At 46.8% G+C, this 10,139-nt stretch overlaps 1 protein-coding gene across 1 annotated transcript; it reads right to left on the bottom strand.

The window, feature by feature from the left end:
* Positions 1-627: 627 nt before the first annotated feature.
* LOC123072857 (uncharacterized) lies at positions 628-3,464 on the bottom strand. Its single transcript, XM_044496523.1, has 3 exons — positions 2,960-3,464; positions 1,528-1,744; positions 628-1,441 (listed from the first exon to the last, which is right to left on the bottom strand). The coding sequence occupies exons 1-3, from the start codon at positions 3,293-3,295 to the stop codon at positions 945-947; spliced, it is 1,050 nt and encodes a 349-aa protein (XP_044352458.1). The 5' UTR covers positions 3,296-3,464; the 3' UTR covers positions 628-944.
* Positions 3,465-10,139: the final 6,675 nt, after the last annotated feature.

The raw sequence follows: 10,139 nt of genomic DNA, 5'->3' as shown, positions 1-10,139 counted from the left end.
GAAGCGAAGCAAGCAGCGACCATTGCCCCAGTTGCTGTTAATTTAACATCTCACACGATGGACCAATTGATTCGCCCCCGGTCGTTCAACCAAAGACACTGAAAACAACGGGAGCAAAGCAAACATCATCATCATCCTGGCTGGCTGGGACAAAAGCTACTCAGCAGCAGGCTCAGGCTGCGCAAAACCATTCTGGAATCAGGACCTGTCTTAGCCATTGCAACCTGCGTCTCCTTTTCTCAATTCTTTCCTCGCAAATCCCCCCTTTTTTCCTCGCAAATCCCCCCTTCTTTCCATAAAGCACCCCGCTCCGCTCCGCGCTAGCAACGCGTCAATGATAATAACATATACAACACGGGCTGCCGCTGCCCCCTGTCGCTTCTTTATCAGATTCTCCTATTTTTCAATCACAGAGGCATCATTAGAGGGGACAAAGAGGATGATGCAAAAGGCTAGGGCATGGCTCTAGAAATATACATCGGCGAGCAGCGGCGGGGCGGCGTTTCCGAAACACCAGCATTTGATCTTGTTGTTCCATGGGAGTACCATTTCCTTCGGAACCAAATGAAGCACAACAATTTATACTGATAATTCTCCAAAATACAAACACACATGGTAGGACGAAGATATACGATCAAAAATCAATATAAGGGGGAAAGTTTTGTAGCAACTCTCAGTTGTACATACATGGCATGCTTGCGGGCTCATCACCAGCATCCATCTTCCGCCCAAGAAACCAAAAATGAAATCGAAAAAGAATTTTGTGTATTTTTTTCCCTTTTGTATATATGCCTTCAGAAAAAAAAAACTGGCATGTAATCTGCACTCTCCTCCCCTGTTAGTGCTTAGCACCCACCGTCTACCTCCCATCATAACTGTCAAAATCCCGCAAAAAAAGAAAGACCCTCTCCTTTTCCCCAAAAAAATTCTGCATCCAGGAGGCGTCAGAAGCTGAGCAGGGAGCGCCTACGCCGCCTCTCGTACATCGCCGTCCTCTTCGTGCCGGCCTGCATGACCGGCATCATGAGCAGCCTTCCGGTCTCGAGCTCCAGCCGCAGTGAGGATTTCAGCCGCTTCAGATGCCCGAAGCACAGCGCGTGGCTCGGAGATGCGCCCTGGAACTCTTGCTGCTCGGAGTGCAGGCCTTTCCTCTCGTACTTGGAGTGCCACTTCATTTGGAGGTAGGACAGGGATCTCCAGGGCGGCAGGGGCATGGAGTTCTGCTTCAGGGACCATTTCGCCGCGTCGGCCATCACGTTCAGGAACTGCTTCAGTCTTGGAAGGGTGCCGACATAGACCACCGGGAGCGAGTCCAGCAGGGTGCCGTAAGGATCGACTGCTCTGGCTATTTCAAAGTGGCTCCTGAAGTCGATGTCGATGATCAGACGCTCTGGACCCGTCAGGTCGTTGTCTATTATGACATCAATGTACTCATGATCACCTGGTTGGCAAAACAACAAACAGCTCAGCCACACAGCTCAATTTCTAAAGAAAATCAAATCAGAACAAACAGGTCTGGAGGGTTACCTCCAGGTATCTTGTCGAACCCCTGCCATTTGGACACGCAGACGGCCGCGTCGTATCCCGAGTACCTCAGGAGCTTCACGAGCAGATGACGGATGCAGCTGCCAGTACATTGACCTCTTACGAAATCCTGGAGCTCTGTCTCGTGGATCGAGAACAGCAGCGAGTGAACCACGGAGAGCAGCTCGTTTTCCTTCTCGTCTCCAGCTTGCTTGTACATCTAAAATGGAATGCGCAAAAGGTCAGCCTCGGGATACAACAATACATATACTAAGTTAAGTTATCCAATTATTATTCTGGTCAAGACTAATGAATGAGCAAAAAAGATAGCCCAGTGCCTCCTCTGAATCAGGCGAGATAAGGACGCACATGGCATGGTTGATTACAAATCGGCTAGCTCATGATTACAGCAGGGGAACAACTGGTGCCCACGCTGATGCTTTATTTCATCCCCGAGCAATAGGGCTAAAGTCTAAAAATGGTCTGTAGAATCATGATAGGTGGGACTAAGGCCCTGTTCGGAAATACTCCGCTCCAGGAGCGGACAGAGCTGTAGTACGAAATCTGTGAGTGAGCAAGCTGCCGCTCCGCAGATTATAAGAGCTGGTGAATTCCCGAACGGGGCCTAAATTGTACTGATGTGCAATCAAAACTTCAGAGACAACAAAATTGTACTGCTGTGCAATCAAAACTTGACAGACAGCTAAATTGTACTGCTGTGTAATCAAAATTACAGCTGCAAGCCAGCAAGGTCTTGTTTAGCACCGTGGTCATGGAGTCAAATTGGATCAAACATGCCAGGCATACCAAAATTTGTCGTCGATGTTACCATGAGCTGTGGTTACATAGTAAATTGAGAGCAAAACAAAACGGGGCAGCCATAGATACTAACGAAAATTCACTTGGAAGCAACCGCTACCAAAAATGTGCTAGTAACGACAAATTCATCTGGGAGGGCTCTCTATAATGGTAGATTCATTCGTTTGTACTGTGGCCATGGAGTCAAATCGGATCAAACATGCCAGCCATATCCAAGTTGTTGCTGATGTTACCATGAGCTGTGGTTACAGATGAAATTCAGAGCAGAACAAAAGTGGGCAGCAACGTCATAGATAGATAGTAACGGCAATTTCACTTGGAAGCAATCGCTACCAAAATTGTGCTAGTAGCGACAAATTCATTTGGAAGCAACCGGTGTATATGCGTGAATGTGATTCCAGAAATGTTCCTCCATCCTGTACTGATCAGAGGCTGGGAATCGCTAATAATTAGGTCGCAGCCAGCCACCTAACCAACCGGCCTGGCTAATGAATTGGGCACAATTTGGGGGAAATTTACCTCGGCCCCAAAGGAAACTGAAAATTCGCATGAACAGAGCAGATGAAAGGAGGCGGGGAACGGGAGGGAGGGCGTCGTCCGGGCGCAAGGCACGTACCGAGATCTTGTCGGCGAGGTGGGCGAGGTCGTGGAGGCCGCCGGCCTCGCCGTCGCTGCTGCCGCGCGAGTCGCCGCCCCCGCCCCCGCCGCCGCCGCCCTCGAGGAAGTCGCTGACGAGCATGGCCAGGTCCATGTCGCTCTCGTGGCTCCCGTGCTGGCTCCCGCCGGGCCCGTCCGCCCCACCCCGCGTCCGCAGCCACAGGTCCCCCACCGGCGACGAACCCCCGCCGCCGCGCGGCGACACCCGCGCCGTCGCCGGCGGGGCCCACCTCCGCTGCGCCGCCACCGCCCCCGGGGGCGACAGCGCGCCGAACTCCTTGGCCACCAGCATCATCCCTCCCGACGGAAACGCGCCCTCTCGAATTCGTGCGCGGCCTCGCGAATCGGAACAATCCGGCGGACCTGGATGGGAGGGTGGGGGATGGGGAATTGGGGGTTGGCTCCTCCCCGGCGGTTGGAATCTGGCGGAGGAGCTACCCGGAGGCGGGGTGGGGAAGGGGGAATGGGGGTGGGGAATTGGGGGGGAGGGGCCAACGCGGCGGCCGCGCCGATGTTTATAGGGGGCGCCGCCCGCCGCGGACCGGTAGGTGGGTGGGCGAAGCTACCGAGCGGGGCGGGCGCTCTGACGCATGGGCCCCGGCGGCCGGGCGGGAAGGGGAGCGGCTGGCTGGCGGTTTCGAATCCGCGGGGTTGGCGGTTAGGGGCATTAATTCTCTTCTTTGTTGTGGTTAGTATTACTAGCAGGTTGGGCAGCGGATTAATGCGGGTTGATTAATGGGGGTCATGATTAGTTGGGTGCGTGTGATTTGGGAGCGGATCTGCTCTGATGATGCTCCGCATGTGACCGCCTGGTGCTTTCCTTTCTTGGCGCGCAAGACAGGCAGTGGAAGGCAGAGGACACTCATCCTCTCCGATCCTTTCTTTTTCTTGGCACGCAAGACAGTCTGCTGCTACAGGTGAACCGTAAACTCCTTTTGTGCCTTGTAATTTTCCTTTCATTTCGCGACAAAGCGAAATACTACGTGCTACATCAATATCGAAATGATGCTAGGTACACCCCGGCCTCTCCATCCGCAACGACGCAATATCAAGAACTGGTCACGACAACAAGGACATGCACCGTAAAGGTCAAAATATCATGCCCGTTGTCACACGTTTCTCTTTGAGGCGGACTGTTTGTTTGATGAGAGGCGCGCGATGCTCTCGCATGTGTCGACGCGTTGTGTGCTGGCTTCCTCGGGCTTGAAGCTTCACAAACCCGGGTTTTCGGTGCATATGGCGCACGAGTGCCAGGATGTGTGTGTGTGTGCGTGTGTGCATGTCTGTATATGCATGTCATGTGAACGGAACGCACTAGATTGCATTATTAGGTTCCTCTTGTTGGAACCGGCCCACGACCCATGAGCCAAGGGACCCTCGTCTTCTCTACATCATTTTGTTTTCTTGGCGCGCAAGACAAGCTGCCCCATGTGATAAATTGTAAATACAAACAAAATCTGGAATCTCTTCAAACAGGTCAAAATGTTGGTGCCTTGTACGATTTCTTTTCTCTGACAAGGAGAAATACAAAATCTACAACGACGCAATATCAAGAACTGGCCGCAGCAATGAAGATGTGCGATAGAGATTAAATCTCATGTTTGACGTCACATGTGTCTCCTTGAGGCGGATCGTTTGTTCAATGTGAGGCGATGCTCTCGCCGGGTGTCGAGGCGTGTATGTTGGCTTCCTCAGGTTTGAAGCTTCACAAACCTGGGTTTTCGGTGGATAGCGTACGAATGCCGAGATAAACATAGGTCAAATGGCTAGGTTACTTGTGGTTGAACCAACCCACGAGGGTTCAAGTCCTGGACTTGGCATCGGCGCTTGCATTTTTCTGGATTTTAGTATTTCCGGTGATGTTCGTCCAGTCGAAGGAGACGTTTCAGTTGACCACGAGGCGTGTGTAATGACTTCGTCAATCCGAAGATGTATCTCGGAGGTGCTTTTAAGGGTAGGATGTGCATGCATGCATTTATAGGGTTGAAACGTATATATGTGCGTGCATGTGAGCATATACGATTATACTGTGTTAAAAACATGCCACATCATATATTTTTCCTTGGCAGTTTTTCAGTGTCCAAATGGAGAAGAAATAATGCCGATTGCAAATCATGTTATCTTGTTAAACAACAGTTGCATCACCAGTCAGGATCAGATCAGATCGGATCGGATCGGCTAGGATAACGGGACGCGTGCACAAGAAACGGCAGATGAGCCAAACCAGCTTTGCCATGGCAGGGAGAAATTATTGCCCAAGTAATGTCGATCGCCAACGGATCACGCACAGCACAGCACACTCACGCAGGATGACCACGAGCACCGCGCTTCTTACAAAAGCTAATGCGCTCTTCCCTTTCTGCCCATTAATTAACCGCTGCCCGTGCTACCGGTCCCGATCGATCGCTTGTCTTGGAGATCCGGGCATCTAAATTTCATAGGCTAATTTATCCAGGAGCATATCCGGCTGGACCATGGAGGATGCTCCTAGTTGTTTCCAGTTGCACAATCTTTAATTTAATCTTTTCCTTAACCTTTTCCGTTGTCCCCATTTCTGCATATACAGGCACAAAAACCACACAAATTCAGCTGGACTCGTCTTGGGGTGTACGCGTGGAGTCTCTCTTTGCTTATGGAATTAACTATTGCTTCTTCTGTTTCAAAATAAGTGTCGTGATTATATTTTGAAACGGAAGAAGCAATAAATATGGAGCAGAATTGCTATCAAGTTCAAATAATTTTTCCATCCGTAGCCATCATGGTGCGTGTCTGTCCTTGAGCAAGGTCGTACATTGCATTGGCTGAATTAAGTAGGAGTACTTCACTAGTAGCTCATGATAGGGCATCGATCATCATGCATCCATCTTACGGCACAGTACGGGCGGACGAACATGGTGTTTGATTGGTGTCCTCGCCACGATTAAATCGACCTTGGCCGTACGTGCTAGGAACTTATTAACCTTAGCGTGTTTATCCTTCCCGGGAGCTACTACTAGGTGTACTTGAAAATTTTGGTTTGCTTTTACGCAGCCGAAAGCTAATTAAAGGCATAATCATAATCACAAGGACTTTGCAAATTAAAAGCATAATAACAACCACAAGGACCTTGCAAGTAAAAGGCATGATAACAATCATAAAGGACTTTGCAAAGTAATAAAGGCATCATAAACACAAGGACTTTGCTTTCTACTAGTACAGGACATAATGCGTCTACTATACCAAACATTTTGCCATCACACCCCCCTTTTCCGGCGTGCACCTTCTCCGGAGCTTGCGAAAAATAATAAATCATCTCAAGCCATGCATGCATGAAAAAAAGGCTGATATATATTAGTAGTAAATAATCTCCTATTTTAAAATGTTCAAAATGTGCAAGTTCTCTAATGACACACCTGATATGTGTTCCGTTTCCACGGTTTAGTTCATCGTAACAAGGGCTTTGAAATTAGATCCTATATTTATACGTTCCGACAACATATACCGGCGGGGTCAAATGCATGTTACCATGCATTGATATGAGTTACTCTCTCTGTGTCAATAAGACGTTTTCTAATACAAAGATGATATCAAAAACCATCTTATATTTTGATATGGAGGGGGTACATGATTATTCACGTATAGTCGCTTGAGTTGTTTTGGCGGCACCGGGCTTGTGAAAAATGGTACTCTCTCCGTCCGAAAATACTTGTCATCAAAATGGATAAAAAGGGATGTATCTAGAACTACTATACATCTAGATACATCCCTTTTATTCATTTTGACGACAAGGACTTCCGGACGGCGGGAGTATGAAACAGAAGGATTGCCATTTGCAGAACCGAGATCGTGATTGGGTGGGGACGGAGGCTTGAAGGCTTGACTAGAGGGAGGTCACACACACAAAAAAAGAGAGCAGTGCAGCGCAAAGATGTGAACATTGGCTTGGGAGTCAAGTCTAGCCCAAGTGCCACTTGTCAAATGCATACCTACTTGTCATGTGGCCCTACCTAGTCCGTGTGCCCCTGTCTTGATCTATATGTAGACCGGCTTGGGCCACACAGAAGAAAGGAAGGCACACACGCTAGGAACCAAACTTTGACTAGTAGCCTGTCCGGGTCATCGACGAGATGAGAACCGATCCAACGGTCAGCAATGGTGTGTGCCAGAAAACCAAGAGAGGTCAAGTTGTGCCCATACATATACATAGAATGGAGGGATAATACTGCAAGAATGTACTCTTATGCTTCTTTGTAGTAGCGCCCACCGTTTGTCAAAAAACATAAGAAGTTCCCTCAAGAAAAGAAACATAAGAAGCTGCCGTGTGAAAGCCATTGAACTGCAAAAACGTCTTACATCGAGGGACAAAGATAGTACGTGCTAATTGATGATGCGGAGATTGACAGTGACAGAAACAAGAAATAGGACTCAGATCCCGATGTGCGCACGTCAGAGGTGAGCCAAATTAATTAAGGCATGAACTAGTAAACAAATTCTGCTCATCCTCATAAGTATGTATAATATGCACCACCACAAGGATAAGAGATTCCGATGCACTCGAGGTGTACATAATTAATGGGCCACTTATCAGATACTCAAGGTGTACAAAATTAATCACCGCTCCCTTCATTTTTGTATACAAGGCCACAAACTCAGATTACATGTACCAATGTAAAATTTAATGTCTGCTTTACAAGTCAACTTTTCTTCTTGTTTACTGGGATCATTAATACTCTGCATGTATGCAAAGAAACCGAGTGAAGGAAGTAGATGACTGTCATTATGACTGCATGCATGCAAGTATTAAATAGGTTGTTAGTACAAGAAAATATCATTAACTTTGCATCGATTACTGTTGGTGGCCTTGTATAGATGCAAAATGTATATTCCATAGTGGCCTTGTATATAAAAATGGAGGGAGTACATACTTTGGCAGCTGGAAACATCAGCTAAACAACCACATGCATGCGTAATACTAGCATAACTAGCTGAGTATTGCATCTTTACCAATAATCGAGGCCAAAATCAAAGACGATCAAAGGATTAGTTTTCAAGGCTACTATGTGTGTGCACCCTCGTTTTCAAGCTTTAACCGCTAGCACAGCATTTCAGACAGTCATCGACGGATCGCTCATGGGGAAACATGTGACCCATCCTCATCGATCAATCACTGCTTATATCATTGGTTAACACCCAGTGGATCGGACCACCTGGCTCCTCATTGACTTAAGGAGAAAGGTTAGCTACTATAGCGATGATTAAGCTTGATCCGCGTTAAACTAGTGCACCTACTGGTAGTACAGCTGCAACTGGGCAATACAAGTACTAAAATGACAGCTCCACTGGTAAGTTCTCCTAGCTTAGGTCCTGATTTTAATTCAAGAAGATTACTATATGTTCCCGTATACTAGAATGGAGGAATGATACAAGAATATACGCTCCTAATCTCCCGCTTCTCCTACTACCATTTGTTAAATGTCCACATCCGAGAGATATGTATACCGGACGCGGAGACTGACAGTGACATATAACAGAAAAATAGGACTCTAGATGCAAGCCCCATTCATTATATTAGTACTCTACCAGCACAGTCAGACTTCATTCATAGAATTATACGCACTAGGCTTATTAGAGCAATTCATTCCCAAACTCAGTATACATATGTACACTACGCACCTCACGAGATCAAAATGTTGTGCTTCTGAATTAATCTTGTCTGAAGATTTGCTTTTGTTTCGATGAAATGGATCCCGGGAGCTGATCCATGAATTTTAGCGATCCCTGATGATAAAAGAAAAAAGATTCGTTATCAGCCCAGCTAGAAAGGTATGTTGGCAGCTGGCATATATATGTTCTTCTTCCGAAGAGCAACTGGAGAGTTAGCTCAAGATCCATATGCTCAATATATAGCAGAGCCAATCATTCTCTGGATCCTGAATCGTGCGCAATTCCTTCAGATAATGAGCAGTACATACATACATACATACCAATAATGCACAATCAAGGACAAGTAGCACATGTCGGCACCCATACCTGCACTAGTCCAGATAGACAGGCTGAACCACTAGGCACTAGAAAATGCACTGGCAGATTGGCAGGTATATCTATATCCATTCCATGACCCGACTGTTTGGAATCTCTGCTCAGCTCTCGACACAATGATAAGAACTAGTACTACCAATCAGTTGAAGATGCCAAGCAAGCAAGCCCACGTTTCTCAACCCAAAAAAAGAGAAAAATAATATGTATGGAGCCTGCTTCAATATAGATCAAACTGTACTTTGGATCCATCATTCCATTATGTAGCCAGTTGAGGACACCTATAGACAGTGAGTGCTCCTGCATGGACCACTATGTGATGTGAGCTTGGCCTTGCGCATTGTTTAATTGTTCAGGTTAACATGGCAGCAAATGAACCCATCCGAGATGGAACACGTAATGGTTGTCTGGAATATTATCCATCCGTAACAGAATCCTTATATAGATGCATCGATCTTATTTTAACACATCTGGCCACGGGGTCACCGATCTCCCCGTTGACCATCTATAAATGTTTTTTTAAACGGAGGCAAAAGATTACATATCCACTGTGTTGAAGCTGGATTCCTCACCACGTCATTCATCTTGAAGAAGATCCTTATGTATTAAGACTGATCCAGATATGAAAACTTGGCTTTGTGCCCTATCCTTATGGGTGTCACATGCTCGCCCTCATCCATGGCGATGCTTGGCCACCGATGAGCCAGAAACGACCTAGTAGTAGGTGCTATGGTTTCTATTGCAATATTTTGGTGGGCCTTTCACGCTGTGATTCTGTGTCATCTGTTAATCAATCCATACTCATGTGGGGAAATTTTTGCATCGGTGTGTGCATGCTATATTTATTTTACAATATCACATGTTGACGTTTCTTTCTTTTAGGTGGTGAGAAGCTGCGATAAGTTTTTAAAGGCCGGTTGTTGTTGGCTAATTTGAAAAATCGTTGACCTGATCAAAATCATGAACCAAATCCTGAATACCTCAATCAAATGAAAAAACTCCAAAATTAAGGAGCATAGTGAATTAATGGAATTGAGAGAAATTGTTGACTTGGTAATAAAATCTGATGAGCCAAGTCAAAATTAGAGACCTCAATTGATTTTGAGGCCTTAAAATTAGGAGCA

The sequence above is a fragment of the Triticum aestivum genome, chromosome 3B (assembly GCF_018294505.1).
Source record: "Triticum aestivum cultivar Chinese Spring chromosome 3B, IWGSC CS RefSeq v2.1, whole genome shotgun sequence".
Classification (NCBI taxonomy): Eukaryota; Viridiplantae; Streptophyta; class Magnoliopsida; order Poales; family Poaceae; genus Triticum; species Triticum aestivum.
Note: the sequence above shows the minus strand (reverse complement) of the source record. Positions and strands in the feature narration are given on the sequence as shown.

Bases quoted from the DNA above. Each gene is read 5' to 3' on its own strand.
- LOC123072857 (XM_044496523.1), bottom strand. From the start codon at position 3,295: ATGATGCTGGTGGCCAAGGAGTTCGGCGCGCTGTCGCCCCCGGGGGCG. The intron at 1,745-2,959 runs GTACGTGCCTTG...ATTCCATTTTAG, and splicing joins ACCTCGCCGACAAGATCTCG to ATGTACAAGCAAGCTGGAGA. The intron at 1,442-1,527 runs GTAACCCTCCAG...TTTGCCAACCAG, and splicing joins GTTCGACAAGATACCTGGAG to GTGATCATGAGTACATTGAT.